Genomic DNA, 16,549 nt, shown 5'->3' on the forward strand with positions numbered 1-16,549 from the left:
TCAGTGTCATGGTGGTTGCACTGGTCCCCTATCACTAGCAGGTGTGGATGGCACACAGGAAATAAGATAAGTCAAAGACGTGTGTGGGTGTGGGTGTCTGTGCACCTCTAAAGGCTGGCTCACACATTAACCACCCAGACAACCTTATCTGTGATTTACAGTTGGTCTCCTCAGTGGAACCAGGCGGCCAGTCAAGCCTCATTAAGTATCAGATTTGAGACACTTATCACAGCAGTTCACAGTGAGATAGCTCGTATGGGTTAAGTAGTCAGCTTGTAATTGTGTCTAAAAAACCCCATATTAGACCAATCCAAAATTAGTAAAAAAAGAAAAAAAAGGCAGCCCCTGTTTGTGAGTGTAAACTTCTAGATCTTGTACCGTAGAAATAACTAGTTTTAAAAGGTCAAAACCCCGGTGTTCCTACATTATTGCTTTGGCCAGAGAAGACTTTTTAATGAGGAAGTGATGGGCAGAGAAAATGAGAGAGCAATGAGAGAGGGTTGTATGATTTGTTGTGAAGAGGGTAACCTGTAGGTACTCTTCAAAAATGAGTTTTCCTTCAATAACAGCAAGAAACTGCCGTTGTGGCTGAGAGTAAACATGTTATTTACATTCTTGGCATTTAGCAGACAATGTTTTGCAGCTTACAATTAAGCACACAGGTAGGGGTTCAGTCTATCCAGGACAGTAGCACAGGACACATGACTGTGGGCATAGCAGCAGTTACATGGACTGAACATGTGAGCTTTTAATTTGTATATTAGAAATAAAAGAAGCAGAATTCTGGGAACACCAAAAGGCCTCATTCTTCTGTACAGAGAACACTATGGTGGTAAGTTATATTTATAAAAGAAATGTAAACATGCTAACAGGAATCACAGTCCAAGTGTAGCTGTGATCCTTTCAATTTGTGTGAAGCCAGCTCTCCTCACCTATGTGTTATCCATCAGGCATGTTTTTGTTGGTATTATATCCACTTACATTCCATCTCAACTAGCAAGTACTAACAAGGGTTGGCCCATTACATTTAAATAAATAATTACAAGAAATAGTTCAGCACTTTGATGCCGTGTGAAGTCTTGGCAAATAGTTTGGACTAGTGAAATGGAGCACATCTCCACATTGCACTGCTTGTAATAGTTCAGAAGGCTGAACATTCACCAGTGAATGGTACCTGGACAGAGGAAACCGGCACAGCAACAGGATGTGTGAAAAGAGCTACACTTACACATGCATATTTAAAAAAGGAGGGGGGTGGGTTCATAGCCTCCAGCTGTGCTTTTGATGTTGCTTAAAAGCTGCCTGTTCCCTGTTGAAACTCCATGATTAGCAGGTCAATACCCCAGCAGGTCACTTTGTTAAGTACTTATAACCAGCAGAGAGCACAGTCATACAGTGTGGCTGAAAGACATCTTTTTGTGTACACATCACTCAGTGCAGTTATTAAGCTGGACACACAGTTGTATTGTTGTGGTGCGACTTGATGTCAGCAGTATTGGATGAAGTGTGTGCTTGTTTGCAGCTGTGTTTCCTGCTTTCTCCAGCAGATGTTTCACATCTCTATTTCTCCACCTCCACCCCCACCTCCTGCAGGCACATTAGCCGCCATAAAGACCGACAATGATCTCATTCAGTAGATTTTCTGTCCTGCTCTCTAATCTTTCTTTTGCTAAAAAGGTTTTATTACAAGCAGGCGTGACGTATAGTGGGTTATGTAATATGTTTTCAGTTATTGATCTGTCTATGATCATGTCATTTATGCTAAGTAGATAATATTTTGGACAAACTAAAGGAGAGTTGAGGTTTGCTGAGAGAAGTCTGAGCAGCTAAAAATGCAACAGGTTTTATGTAATAGAGAAAAAAACATTTTCTCTTTTGTTCATGTTGAAAATATGGAAGTTACTTTACACTCATTTTCACACAGAGTACATACTCGTAAATCCATCGACGTGCCAGTCCTTTCAGTAGCACCAAACCTTAATTTCCAATCTGTGCTCAGGATAAGAGATGGGTTTTTAATAGAGAGAGCGTCATGCCTGCTGGCTTCCACCCATCTACAACTCATTTACTTCAGTGCCTCTGCTCTGCTTCTTAATGCTGATACTCCCCATGCATAGCAAAGCATGCATCGCCCCATGCTGTAAGTCAGTGTATTCAGTCTCGGCTGTCAGAAGGTTACTGCAGGCTGTGTCTCTGCCTGTGGCCTCTGGGCTATGTTCTTGTCTTTGAACACATTTTTCCCTCTCACATTGTTCAGCAGCAGCAGTGGCATGCCAAACAGAGACATGCTGATCCTGAGGCTGCTGGTTAGCCTCGCTGCTGTCTACCTGCTGATCTCCCCTGTAAGAAACAAGGCCCTGAGGCTACTACTTTATAAGAGGGGGAGGAAGCACCTTTAACCCCGTTAAGCTCAGCCTGCCACGTCAGGCTGCTCATGTTGGACTGGGCTGGTGAATTGCAACACTGGTCAGATTAAGTGGGATGAAATGTCCCATTATCCCTCCTCGGTGTCAACAAGCTGCAGTCCCACAGTGGAAAACGGCTAATTTGGAACAATATCCGTATTTTTGTTGCCTCTCCTCCTCCTTCTGTCTGTCCTCAGATGACACAGCATCATTCTCCACAGTGTATCACTGTAGAAATAGAGCAGAGTGTTTTGAGGTTTTGAAATATTTGTAGTGCAAAACATGATGTATATTGTGAGCATAACAGCAAGACATTAAAACAAATAACGAGGTTGATATTATATCATATTTGCTGCTATGCCCTGTCCTCATTATTGCTGTTGCATGTGTCTTCCCTCTCCTGCTTCCTCCATCTCTCACATATGCAGTGTAAAATGACGACAGTGGCAGAACTGCTGCTCATCGTGTCTGATTTCAGGCAGGCGGAGCCACAGTTTGCATGTTAATTAAGATAACTTTACTGTTAGCTCCAACAGTTGATTGGAAATGCTACACATGGACACTCTGGTTTTGTGTCAGTGACAAAAACAACCCACGCAAAAATTCATGGCTGCAGATCCAGTTTCTTTTGGCATTGGAGCAATTTTAGCGAAGGCACCGCTAGTCACTGTTTCTTGGTGGTCCCAACGGGGTTGTAACCTCACGCTATCGATCTTTCTGAGACACCCAGGGTTCTGTATTCTTGTCCATACCCTGCGCTCCCTGTATAAAAATATGCCATTTTGGCTCTTGGAAACATAGACAGTTTGCAGTACATTTATTCGAGTTCCCTAATAAACCAGTGATATCACTGCTCCCCAAAGAACAGCTAATTTTAAAGCTGATTCACAGAGACTTTTAAATAAATAGTTGTTGTTGACAGTATGTCCATAATTATGTAGCACTGAGGTTGAGTAAATCTTTAATGCTGTATGTCGCAGGTTAAGTGTTTACCTGCAGGTGTCTGGACTCAGATGAACCTCATATGGAGAGATGCCACACAGGATGTGGTAGTTGTCAACAGGCTGTTTTCATAATGAGTTAATGATAATGCTAATGCTTAGCCACAGTAGTCACATTTGGTTACTGCAGATAGTAAGCGAACTAGTAAGCTAAGCTAATTAAGCTCAGAGTTGCAGCTTACAGTAGAGCAGACAACACAGTTTAATCCCTTTCTTAAACCTTTGTACTTGTGTTTATTGTTGTCTGGTGTAGTTATATAATAATATGAGCTACTTGTTTTGTTTTCCTCCCACTCCTCTTCGGTCTGATTGTGACTGAGCTCTCGCACAGAGTCTGCAGAAAGAAAGTCCAGCTGCTCCTCTGTGTTTCATCACTGTCTGCTGCCTCCTTGTTAATTTTGTGATGTGTTACATTTTAAAATCAATTAAACATTACCATATTTAAACCATTGGAGTAATTACTGAAAACAACTGTTGTGCTAAGAACACTGGTGGCCTCCACACAGCCTGTTTTCACTGTTAGGATCTTGAACAAAGTGTGTAACTAGATCCTGTTTTAAAGGAGCATAGTGCACACCTGGCAACACAGCCTGTCTTTAATGCATCTAAAGCCTTGATGACATTTGATCTTATCGGTGGCTGTTAGTAAGAAGGATTGAGTTAGATTTGGTTTGCCTGGTTGTTGCCTTGAAATGTTACTTGTTAGAGATCAGGGTTTGTATTGCTGTTCGCACACCATCTTGCCTGTCTTCGTCGGTGTCAGGGGTTCATTTCGGTTCTCACAGGCGTCTGTAGGTGGTTGCATGGCTTGATATAGCACATCCAAATGCATTCTTATTTCATCGGCACAGTTATTTTGGGCTGTCTACTCCTTACATGATCAGCCAAGTTGAAATGTGAGTGTGTCCTTCTAATTGAGTAGTCCTGGAAAATGTGCAGCTAAAGTTTTTCTTAAATACTTATACTACTCTTAACAGTTTGGGTTTTTATTAGCACTCAGGAAATACTGTAATGAGTTCTGCTAAACGGTGCCTCACAGCAGCACCCAGCCACTCATTTCCTGTAATTAAATCATCTTTTATGCACATTTATTGTGATAATACTGTAATTATTTGCTGCTTCTTTGTCAACCCTTGTTTCTTTCTGCTCTTCCTTCCTTCTTCCTGTCTCTGCAGGGTCATTGTATCATCACAGTGCAGCTCGCTGATGAAGAGCTGGCTGCACATGATGAGGGCGTGGACTACTTCCTGCTGTTTGCTGGCAGCACGCAAAGACACCTGACCAGCACCCTAAGGAGCAGCCATGATACCTTGCAGGCCCTGTGTCCTGGTAAGTGAGCCACCCCTCCCACAAAGCTGTGCTTTCATGTCATGTCAAATGAACGGGCAGCTCCACCTACAGTATGTAATATGTTTTATCTCCCGTATCATTAAATAATTTGATTTAAATGTGTACAAACTGAACAAAAGTTTTGTGTTTGTGTTGTGTTTTTACATACGGTAGAGTGGGGGGTTTGCTCTGGCCTCATGTCACGTTTAAAGCATGGGCCAGGAGTTATTATTGCTGCGTAAGAATTTCAAAGTAAAAGATAATTAATCAGCCACTACCACCGTCCTCATTTTTAAACTAATGTTGTGTTTTGGAGAGAGAAATCACCCCACCTTAGGCTTTCTAGAGTCTACCTCATTCATCACTGCTGTTGGAGCATATCCCACTTTTTCATGCTTCCACAAATTGAACAAATTTAGCCTGTTCTGTTTCTCAGAGATATTTACTCTGAAGTGAACTGGCAGCACTGAGATGAAGGGTCGAAGTTCATTTTAGTCATGGATGCTTGCAAAACAAAACATAAAGTATGATCTTAAGACCCTAACGTTAAATGTATTTTTGTGTAGGTTCCAGACAGGAAAAAGGCAGCCCATGATAAACTTGTTGTCTTGTTAAGAGCTTGGCTGAATTACAGTTGTCTGAAGGGGGCTGGGTGGCTAACAGATTAGCCTTGCTTCACTGACTCCTCCATCAAGCCGCTCTGAGCTCCAAAGGACCGAACTTGTGACTGACCAGAAGGTCGCGGGATTGTATTCCCAGCTGGCCTGGGAAAATGGCAGCAAACTCACGGTACCTTTGCTTTAGCTTGGATTGAGATGCCCTTGCACAATGCATACAAGCATTAATATTTATGTGGCTGCCTGACCAGCTGTGTTTGTGGAGTCATAGAACATAAACAGTTAAAGAAATATGGCTTGATAAATGAAGAGCTTTGACATACGGTAATAGGAATTGTGTTCTAGATGTAGAGGGCGCTGTGGGCATTCAGCTCAGTTACACTCTTTGCAGAGAACAGAGTGACTATAAGTAGGCAGTTGGAAAGAAAGTAATTAATGCAGATTGCCTTGTAATGCCCAATAAATTACAACTGCAGAAGCAGGACGTCTGTCAGCACTGCATGTATTTACAAAGCTGCAGTGCTGAGTCTTTATTCCCCGTTATGAATGTTTTGACACTGGCCATGTGTGCGGACTCTGGCCCCCTTTGTTCATTCGTTTTGTTGTGACAGCTGAGAAGTCATTTGCATATGCTTTCATTTAACTGATAACACATGTTATTAATTTGTTTCTGGGTAATGTTTGACTTGTGACTGAGTGGGTATCAGTCAGAAAAATTAAACACATGTTTAATTAAGTAAACTAATATTCAGATTTATTTGTTCTAATTAGAATTTAAATCATCTCGTCTGCTCTCTGTTGTAGCTGATTATTGTACTTTATTGTTGCAGAATGAATTTACAGTAGCACTCATAAATTTTACAGTAAAATTAAATGGGAAGCAATTAATTAAGCTGTTAGAGGCTAAATACAAACCTGACCATCTTGGCCTTAGATTTCTGCATTGATGAGATGATTTCAGTATGTTTTTGATAATCCTCGTAAACACAGGCATGACCCAGCTGGTTCATTCTCCAAGTAGAAGGGGTTGTTTTTCCTATGCTACTATACTGTAGGAAAAAGAAAAGTTAAGCTTACTTATGAACGCCATGGTATGGAAATGTTCCTGTTCACTTTCAAAAATGCTGTTCCATCTTTTCACACAAACTTTCACTGTTGGGAACTCATGTCTAAAATCATTCAGATGAATGTATTTCTTCTTTCAAGTGCACAGATGCTCGGATAGTTGCACCAACAAAGAGGTTGTGCTGCAATGCAACTAAGCAGATGCCATCTTTGCTGCACAGCTTAAAGATACAAACCGATGCCTGGTCGTTTCACATAGAAAGGCAAATAGTTCAGCCTCAAAAAGGCTGTGCAAAAAGAACTCATGTAATTTTATACATACTTTCTGGTTCATGGGGACAGTCCCCAGGTCATGTAGAAAAGCAGTGTGTAAACATCCGTTGAACTATGAAAGTTTTGCCCAGAGTTTATTTTCGACATGGCTACAAAGAACATACTGCATTTTGGACCAGAAAAAAAAGCAGAAAACAGAAAATAAACAAAACAAAAGAAACTGCACAGCAGTCGTACCACTGTCTGAGGACAGCAAACACGCTGGATAGAGCCTGATAGAATGTAGATGTGTGGGCAGGTATGTGCAATAGCTGTATGTGAAAATAGGTCTGAATGTATCTGGCTATCCAGATTCGATCCCACTCTAGCTGGATTAACTTTCCCCAGTCTGAACAGGGTCAAAGTGTTGGTAAAGGTTTGTGATTTATTTTGAAACAATGAAAGAATGCTGTGTAGCTGTAAAATCTGTGTTCCTCTGTCTTCTAACCCTTTCTTTTTGTAACGTCTTTTAGCTCATGACTGCTGCGAGGTGGTGTTGGTCACCTTGTGCTCAGTCACCCGAATCATCTCTGAGGCCCCTGAGGGACCACAGTCCTGTCTGGGTCACGTGGCTCCATTGGCCGAGCATCGATTCAGCTTTGTTCAGGATTTGGCTTTTGACATGGCCCAGTTCCTGGTGAGAAACTCGACATGTCATCTCCATTCCTAAGTCTGCTGTAAAATAACACAAAAACTAAAGCTTGTCACATAACACAATAAAAAGAGCGGTTACCACTGCAGCAGCAATGTGGGCAGATTGACAGTAAAACAAAAGATTCCCATGTTATTGTCTTGTCCATGAAAAGGCCTAATGTCTGACAGTTCTTGGTATTCAGTTTATGAATTCTTTTCAGCACAGTTTATCATACCATAGAAATGTTATATTGAGTTTCCTTTGACTTTCTGGAGCAGTCAAACTTGGAGGTCGTAATGGAACATTTTTCACATTTTTATTCTTGATTTGTTTTTTTGTCGAAAACAGTGCGATCCCAAATTGAGCTTCCTACATTTACATCTTTCATTATTCATAGGCATTTGGTTAATGCTCTTATGCTGAGCGCTTCCATTAGCCTAAGCCTCAGTTCCTCCACTGTAAAACTTGACTCATCTCTATAATCGCCCTGCACACAGGTGAGCACAGCAGGCCGGGTTGATGGCCTCGATGGGGCGCTGCTGCTGGATGAGTGTCAGATTCCCCTGCAAGAGTGTGAACGGCTGGATGAGAGCCTGGCGCTGGCCCTCCACCACCTCGTGTTGCCTCCAGGATGGAGCTTACTGGGGAATAAACGAACCAACAGCACTGGTGAGACTGGAGGGCAGTGGACTGTTTGTAACATGTAATTTCCTGACACAGAGAGTCAGACTGAATGTCTCTGCACTGATGCAGAAACATACTGACAAATTATAGTTGTACTGCACATAATGACACACTCGGCACCTCAGCTGGTGTGTGTTCGTCTATGTGATGCTTAGGTCTATCATAGCATTGATTAATGATAAGAAACACTAATCACTGTCAGCAAAATATTACACATATCATGAAATACATCATTGGGTGAAATTAGAGACCTAATAATGCTATGACAGAGGAGTTAGGACAGCACGGTGCGGCTGCACAGATGAGCCTGTGTGGTAGTGGATCCTGGCCGGTGTTTTGGCGGCACGCCACTTGGAATGTGATCAAAACATAAGTGAATGCCTGTGGCATCTACCTGCTATTTTCCTCAACCAATTTCTCACTTTACACATAGCTAACATATGCAGTCATTAAAGCAGTGTGCATTGACACAGGAATGTAAATATAAGACACTGTGAGAAATGCATGAATAGATATTGGCCAACACGTTCTCCCCTATTTTAGTCATGTGTTCTGGTTGTTTCTCCCGGGAAACTGATTAATGATGAATAATCAACATATGTAGAGCCGTTTGTCTGAAATTGTCAGTACAGTTCACTGCAATAGCACCCGCCCATTTCAAGTGTACACAGCTGCTCTCTGGGGCAAGCAGGCTAGTTGAATGTTGAACAAATTAGCCAACAGAGATTGGCCAAAAGTCCAGCCGGATAGTTTGTTTGAGGTTTTGTTTGTTTGTTATAGTTGTTATGATTTGTGCAAAAGTCTGAAAGGTCGATAGGTTAAAGGAAGAAAAAAAATATGAGCTCACAACTTTCAGAGGCACACTGTTAAACTCACATTTATTATCTATGGTGGACAAAACACTGTCCAAGCCCATAACCTGAGTGTTATTATTAGATATGTGGGGATATTTCTGGATAAAATACAATGCAGAGCTATGCATCACAATTAATCTGTGACTGGAGTGGCAGCCAAAAGACATTTTTTCCAGCTCATCAGCGTCTTTCCTTGAGGAATGAATGATCATTTTTCTTCTGCTGAGCTTTAAATAATGAGCAGTAGCTAGCTTGCATTTGTAGAATCTAAGGCACATCTCTAGATGGACTTCTGTTACACTGCTTTTAGTGTGAACAAACAGAGTCTGCAGCGTGGCCAGACAGCGGTTTGTATTGTGAGAAATAGCTGTGACAGTGCAAACATACATTTTTATTAAAATTAAAGTGCCAATTTTCCCCAGCCATTGACTCTGATGACTTTAATCAGTAAGGGGAAGTTAAATGAGCTGATGTGGATGATAAACTCTGTCAGGTAATTGCTCTCTGTGAAGCAGCATAAACAAGACTTTGGGAGCACTGCTCCTGCCTCTGGCTATTGCTTAGAAAACAACTTTTTTTTTTATCTCAGAGTTGGATACTAAGCCAAATGAGCAGGATTTTAGACATAAACAAAAAACAAATGAGTTGACAAGAGCCAGGACGTGTATTGTTAGAAGTCTAGTTTAACTGTTTTAGTTATTATTATTGTTCAGTCTGAAAAAAATGTATCACATCAGATTTTTTTAGTAATGACCTCCTTTCCTATTTGATCCAGTGAAAACCATTCGAGCTTTAAAAGATGGACACTCTGGGTCCTTTGCATTGAAGTTAGTTGTCATGATGTTGATGTGGAAGGCGGCTTCCAGCTGTGGTGAGTGATGTGTGGTCTAATAGGCTGTGCTTCACAATATGTCACAGCTTCAATACAAGACGCTCAGCTGTGGTGAACTGCGGGGAGGGAGGAGGAGTGCAACTCTGCTCTCCATTTATCAGATCTGTCAGATGATGGATAGCAGCAGACTATAGGTGGAGGTGACGGCGCTTTATCTCAGTCATCCTTCACGCTGTGGGCACGCAGCACTCACTGATCTCACCATAGCCAGCCATTTATTGTCCCCTTTCACCCACTTCACTAGGAAAAAAACTTTACATGTCATTAAAAATAGATTATTACTTTAGATCAGGTAACTATCTGAAGCATGGGGGTTGTCTGTCAGTACCAATTCCAAACAAACACAAGGAAAACTCCTTTCATGTCAACTGACGGATAATTTATTAGCTGTTTCCATCATTCATCAGCAAAGCTTAAGGCTTCAGCCATGCTAACACCTTTATGAGAGATTTCTGTTATTGATGCTTAATGCTGATGTTGATAGATTAATGTTTGCTATGTTGACCATCATAGTATTAACATGCTAACATTTGCTAATGAAATAGATAAAAACAAGGTCAAATTTATGTCATCCAGTAGTTTCCAATGTTTTTCGTGTAAAAGCATGGTCACCGTGGGTGTTAAAGGCAGGAGACTGAGTTGAGGGAATTTATTTTTCTGGGTGCCATGTTTTTGCCACAGTCTTTATGGCAATCCATTAAATAATATTTTAGATGTGTTCTTCCCTAATTTGCTGTTTTACTTCAATTTAGGTTCAGTCTTACGGTTTTTGGACCAAATAAGTAGATTGATAACAAAAATGTGCCAAATTGTTTGACTGGATAACAAGTAAGAAAAACACATCTAGTAAAGCTAACTGGCTGCCAGCAGCCAGGATTTCTGCCAAGAAGCAGCTCTGTTGGTTTATAGTAACCAAATCTTGACTTTGTGCTGGTAATCCTTATTACAGCACATAGTTGCCTACATGCTATACATCCCAGCAGATTCTTACTGTACCAACATGACACAGCTGTTATGGTAGTCAGTTTTAGGGAGCCACCAGCAAACCCAGCAGTAAATTTCCTGCTGCTGTTTGACACTCTACATTCCAGCCCGGCCCAGCTCGGACAAGTGGAGCATTAAATTTGAACAATTAGCTTGAGCTTCATCAGGGCAGGCTAGTTCATACTGCCCTGTGCTAAATGAAGTGAAACACTCATCAACAGTCACAGCCACTATTGAAAATGTTGCCTGATGATTGTTTTGGTGCTAATAACAGGAAAGAGATTGTCTTTTCTGACTCCACTGTTCTTGTGCAGTTTTCATTTTGTTTTTCAGCTGATTGTATCTTTGGTGTTGATATCTGCAGTTAAATAGTCCGTTGCAGAAATCACAGTGAAGTTGCTGTGTGAAACTGCTTACCTGTGTCTAACCATAAATTTTCCCTGTTTGCTCAAGTAGATATCTAGTTTTGTGTATGGGCAGTGGAGGAAAAAATCCATTGCTCAGAGGCAGTGACAAATGAAAGGCAAAGGATAAACACAATCTCTCTAATACACAACAGTGGAGAAAAGCAGAGATCTGGAAACAGCGGCAGCACTGTAGATCTATTATCTTTTTTTCTTATTAAGTTTCAGCTTATTTGATGAATGTTTGCATTTATGTGCGGTTTGCTTGCATTACAAGATATCTGGGTACTGAGGTTGAACATGTTCAACAGTGTTGTCTACTCTTGACATGTTTTCCTCTCCAGTGATCTGTATGAGCTGGATTCAAAGTTCCCCGTATAGGGCAGCCTCATATCAGAGTGCCCTTTAATGAAGTAATCATTTTACCAGTGTTTGGGCAGTTAAAGTTTGAAGAATGCCTGCAGTTGCAGAAATGTTTTCATAGTCTTTTGTGGTGAACACCGTGAGGGATTTTAATTATAGAGATTAAATTTGAGATGAAAAGAGCCAGCAGCCTGTCTGCCTGATTTTAATGCTCAGAGGGAGCGTTGCTGCCAACCTGTTACTTTGGTAGAAAGATAGAGTTGCATGTATGAGTGTCTATGAATCTCTGTTATTGTCTTTGTGGACATGTAAAGGGGAGGGTTTGATGGTGTTATTAAAAGTTCGACTGATATACTGGGCCAATAATGGATTCAAATGAAAACCGTGAGTCTGGTATACCTATATACTGCTCACCTATGCTCAAATAAAACAATGAAGTTAGATTTAGCCACAGTCTCATTATTATCGTTGCTATGATTTGTTCATTTTATTATCATGTCAGATGCTGCTTTAGAGGCTTTTCCACACTCACTGGACCTGCCAAACTGTTCAAATAATATGTAATTTCAATGCACAACAAAAGCCAGTTTAAAGTTATCACTAGCCACAGTAGATTTCCTCTAATAATGACAATCTGGTGCACAGATACATGCATAGATCTATTGCTGAAGATAACCACAACCTGTGCTTTTATTAGAGTGTGAATGTGTGATGGTCCGTTGTTTTTGGTCATTGTAGTTTCTCTACTGGTTTTATTGGGCTGCTATGTGACTTTACCAAGCTGCCGCAAGTGGTGGCATGTCGGCTACCTTCCCGCATATTGGCTGCCTGACTGCAGCACTCTCCTCTGTCCTTTTTTTGTCTCTCATGTTTGCCTGTCATCTTCCTCAGACCTGGATCCACAGGAGACTCTGCTGCATTTCTCAGCACGGCGAGGGCTCTTTCGGGTCACCAATTTCTTGCTGCAGCAGCCTGGAGCCAGAGTGGCCTTACGGGTGGCCAACAGGCAAGGCTACACCCCATCTGCCATTGCGGCATTACGTGGACATGAATGCCTTCATGAGCTTCTCAAACAGTAAGTGGCTGTACAGTCAGAGAAAATGTCTCTCTTTCTGTGTTTTTGTGCACAGTAAAGTAAAGGATTTTATTTTGTCTCTAAACAGTCCTTACATTGTGTGACACTTTTATTAGCTTTGAGTTTCAGTGAACATTGCCCTCTTCTCTGTACAAACATTTGCATCAATATATCAAAGGGCGGATGGCGTGGTCCTCCTCCTTTTATAGCAATGTTGTTTGTCTGTTGTCTTCAGAAACAATAGAAGTATTCAGAGAGCATCACTACGAAGCCTACTGCAGCCCAGCTTAGCACTCTCAATTGCAGTCAGATAGTTGAGGGCAAATTGAAAAGTTGTGGGCTGCCAGTATTGTTCCAAGGGAATCCAGAGTGATGGGAAACTATTCTGCAACACAAAAGCCTCGACTCTGTGTGCACTGACCTGTTGTAGTACCTTTCCAACATCTTACTTTATGCAGCTCTGCTTCAGTCCAAACACTGCAGTGTTGTCTCTGCAGAGTTTAATGACAAGGGGATGTGTGTGCTTTGTTTGGAGTTGTCAGTTACATACTATCCCTAATAATGCATTTTGTCTGATCGGCTACTGAGGTCAGATTCTTTCTTCTTTGTAGTGAAATTGCAGAGGGAAAGAGCTGCTTTTTAGTAAATGGCTGAGACACAGCTTAAAGTGGAAATGGACCTCTTTTATGTCTTTTAAAGCTCTATTTATTTGTTGAATAGTTTTCACTTAACTCAAAATGAAGATGCCACAAGCTAAAAGACAGCTACTACTTAGCAGGCTGCCTTGTTGCCATCCAAACAATGAGGTTGCTTTACAACCTGTACTTCTCTCTTTATGTGCTAGTAATTACAATTCCCTCATGAAAAGTGAAGTCACTTTCAGCCTAGCTGGTGACCTCAGCCGGCAGGCCTCGGAGCTCAAGCAACCCACCCAGGATTACGCAAACATATCAGCCTGACTGGGAGGTGTCTCCCATTTACGGCACTATCTTTTGTTAAAAAAATAAAAAATAAAAGAAACACTGCACATACTTTTACCTTCAGTACTTAAAGTAAATGCAAGGGGAGAAAGGTTTTCACTGAACACTCCTAGTTTAGGAGCGTTCCTAAAGTAGACTATCAGTGGGTGTATTTTATGGCTAGGGAGATAAGTATAAGCATCTGGAACCTAGGTTGTGTGATTACCTAGAATAGACAAACATAACTGCCATAGAAAAGGATTTCTGGCCTTTTCCAATCTGGAGTTAAAAGCACGTGATTTATCAAAGAAAAAAAATGTGGATCAGCTGACATCACTGTTAAAACCTTCTATGTAAAGTAGTCTGTGCCGTGTGAGCCAATCACACTACAGACCCTTTAAGATGATCTAAGTGTTTATTTCGCGGCAGGGCTGAGACGGACGAAGAGACAGACAAAGAGAATGAGACTGTTCAGCTGGTCTCGACGGACGCACGGGTGTTTTGCCACCTACCCAGGCTGAGCACACATAGTCTGACACTTAGAGTCCATCCTGGCGGCGACACTCCGACCCTTGAAAAGAGTGTGAAGCAGCTACTGCACTTGATATGCCATCTCCATGCCAAGGTGAGTCATCCCCACCTTGCCCTTTTAGCGTGTTATCTCTACTCATGCTGTCTTCAACCTGGAGTTCTGCTACTCCTGAACATTGTTGGATTGTTTGTCTTTTCACTGCCCTCATTTTTTTAACCTTCAAGCTTAGTTTGTATAACCAGTGGAACACCTTATGCAATCACAGGGTTGGCTCTTGATAAGAACAAGAGAGCAGCTCTGTTGGTTTCTCAAAAGGAAAAGCTAACATTTATCCTCCTCTATTTCCATATTCTGCAGGGAGTTTCTGTGCTGGAGCTTCAGTTTGATTCTTTGCACACTGCTGCTGAGTGTTGTGATGGTTTAGAAGCAACGTTAACCTGTCTGGAGCGGCTCCAGCAACCTGCTACAACGTCAGAGTGCCTGGATCCAGCGACTGAAGGGAACTGCCGTGGGGAAAGCAGCAGCGGCAGCACTGTTGACAGTGGACAGGGTGATATTGGGAAGTGGAGTTTGTCAGTAAACGCTCCGACGTCAGAAGTACACCCCCAGGAGCATGGCCTCGGCCCCCCAGAAGACTGGGTGTGTCTCAGTTTGAGTACAGGGAGAGATTACTGCCAAACAGAGGAGGGAAGTGAACAGACTGTTTCCACCCAGAGCCTGAGTTTGTGTGACTGCAGTGAAGGAGCACAGAGTGGGGCTGAAGGGGAAAGCGTCACTGTGGGAATCATACCACCAGCAGTCAGTGGTAAACAGGCAGAGGAAACTGATAGAAGAGAGGCTGTGATCCAGGAAGGACAGGAGGCCAAGAAGAGGGAGGACTGTTCTGAGCAGGAAGCAGAGGACAGCACTGCCAGGAGGAGGGAGGAGGAGACCAACTCAGAATCAACAGGTCTAATAACATCCAGTGAAGACACGAAAGCTTCAGTCATGGGCCAGTCTCCTTCATCAGAGTGTTCAGACGTTTCAGACACCTCTGATTCTGAAATGAAGGAATGCTGCCTGGAAGGAGAGAATGACAGGGATGAAAAATTGAAGCTCAGCGATGGACTTTCTTCAGACAAGCCGGAGAATGAAGGGTTAACAGACCATGGATCAGCCCCAGGGGACCTACCCAACCCATCGCTGATAGATGGTGGTGATGTAATGAAGGAGCCTGAATCTGCTGTTCCCTGTCTCTTGATAGAAGGCCTCCATGAGGGGGAACCTCCACCAGACATAAACAGCTCAGAACAAAACCAGGAAACAGCTGGTCGGGATTACGCTACGGAACAGCAGTGGGGCTTGGCTCCAGAAACTGCTTGTCATTCTAGGAATAGTACTGGAACAGAGAGCAGCATGGAGGTAGATGGTGAACACGTAGCTGGACCTTCTGGATACAGTATTGAAAACAACAGGGTGCCTGTCGACAAACCTGATTTTGGGACCGTTGACCACTGCAAAGTAGATACACAGACTGAACTGGTCGAATGTGAGCTATCACCTGAAAAGACACCGACTAAAAGAGATGCTGACCATGATTCCGATGTGTCTCATGGGATATCTGATGGGGATGGAAGTTTCAAATCATTTGGAAGCTCTACAATAGATATTTTCCACCCTACTCAGGACAGTGACACGGTGGAGGATCAGGACTTGCTTGAAACTAAGAAAGCAGAATTGTCCTCAGCAGGATTAACAATTGAGGACACAAAACCCTGTGGAAGCAATGAGCATTCTCTAAACATGGACACAGGGATTCCATCAGAGCCAGGCTCCGTCAGCGAGCCAAAAGATTGTTACCAGGAGGGCACTGAATCAAAACTGTCACCCAGTGTCCAGACAATAGAGGCTTTGAGTGCTGAAGACACAGAGGAACTCGTCTCAAAACTTTCCAAAGAGGGTCTGTCATTAGATCCTGTGTTGTTGGATAGCGAGGACACTCTAACTGTGGAGGTCAATGAAAGTGAACCTGGAGAGACCAACAGCTCTGATCTAAATGTAGGGATTGAGCATTCTGCATCAGATGTCCTATTTGACACAGAAGAGGACAAAGTCGTTGCCTCGGTTGAAGAAGATATTCAACTGACAGAGACCGGTGATAAATCTGTGGGGGTGGATTCAGAGGAGAGTGGAAATGTGCAATTTGTGCAACCCAAACCGGATAATTCAGACATGACAGCAGGCGAGACATCACTTGACAATCAGATCACTTTATCTTTATCACAAGATGACAGTGTGCTTTCAAGTAGTGTAGATGTAGGTTCCTTGGAAGGAGACATACTTTCTTCTTGCACTGAAGCAAAAACAGAAGCTAATGTTGAGAACGAGATGACTGAAAATCCACAGACAGATGCCATGGATGGGGCCTTGGAGAGCTGCAGGAGTGCAATCCAAGGTGGG

The 16,549-nt window shown here is 42.4% G+C and overlaps 1 protein-coding gene across 7 annotated transcripts in view; it reads left to right on the forward strand.

Moving 5' to 3' along the window:
* akap13 (A-kinase anchoring protein 13) overlaps positions 1-16,549 on the forward strand; it is an 80,121-nt gene that overhangs the window by 15,079 nt on the left and 48,493 nt on the right. For all 7 annotated transcript variants that reach the window (XM_028401023.1, XM_028401022.1, XM_028401024.1 and 4 more), the window contains 6 exons: positions 4,582-4,735; positions 7,203-7,366; positions 7,861-8,032; positions 12,436-12,619; positions 14,008-14,203; positions 14,468-16,544. In XM_028401023.1, the coding sequence (XP_028256824.1) occupies positions 4,582-4,735; positions 7,203-7,366; positions 7,861-8,032; positions 12,436-12,619; positions 14,008-14,203; positions 14,468-16,544 (2,947 nt within the window). The remainder of the gene's footprint in view (positions 1-4,581; positions 4,736-7,202; positions 7,367-7,860; positions 8,033-12,435; positions 12,620-14,007; positions 14,204-14,467; positions 16,545-16,549) is intronic.

This window comes from Parambassis ranga, chromosome 3, assembly GCF_900634625.1.
Source record: "Parambassis ranga chromosome 3, fParRan2.1, whole genome shotgun sequence".
NCBI classification, from domain to species: Eukaryota; Metazoa; Chordata; class Actinopteri; family Ambassidae; genus Parambassis; species Parambassis ranga.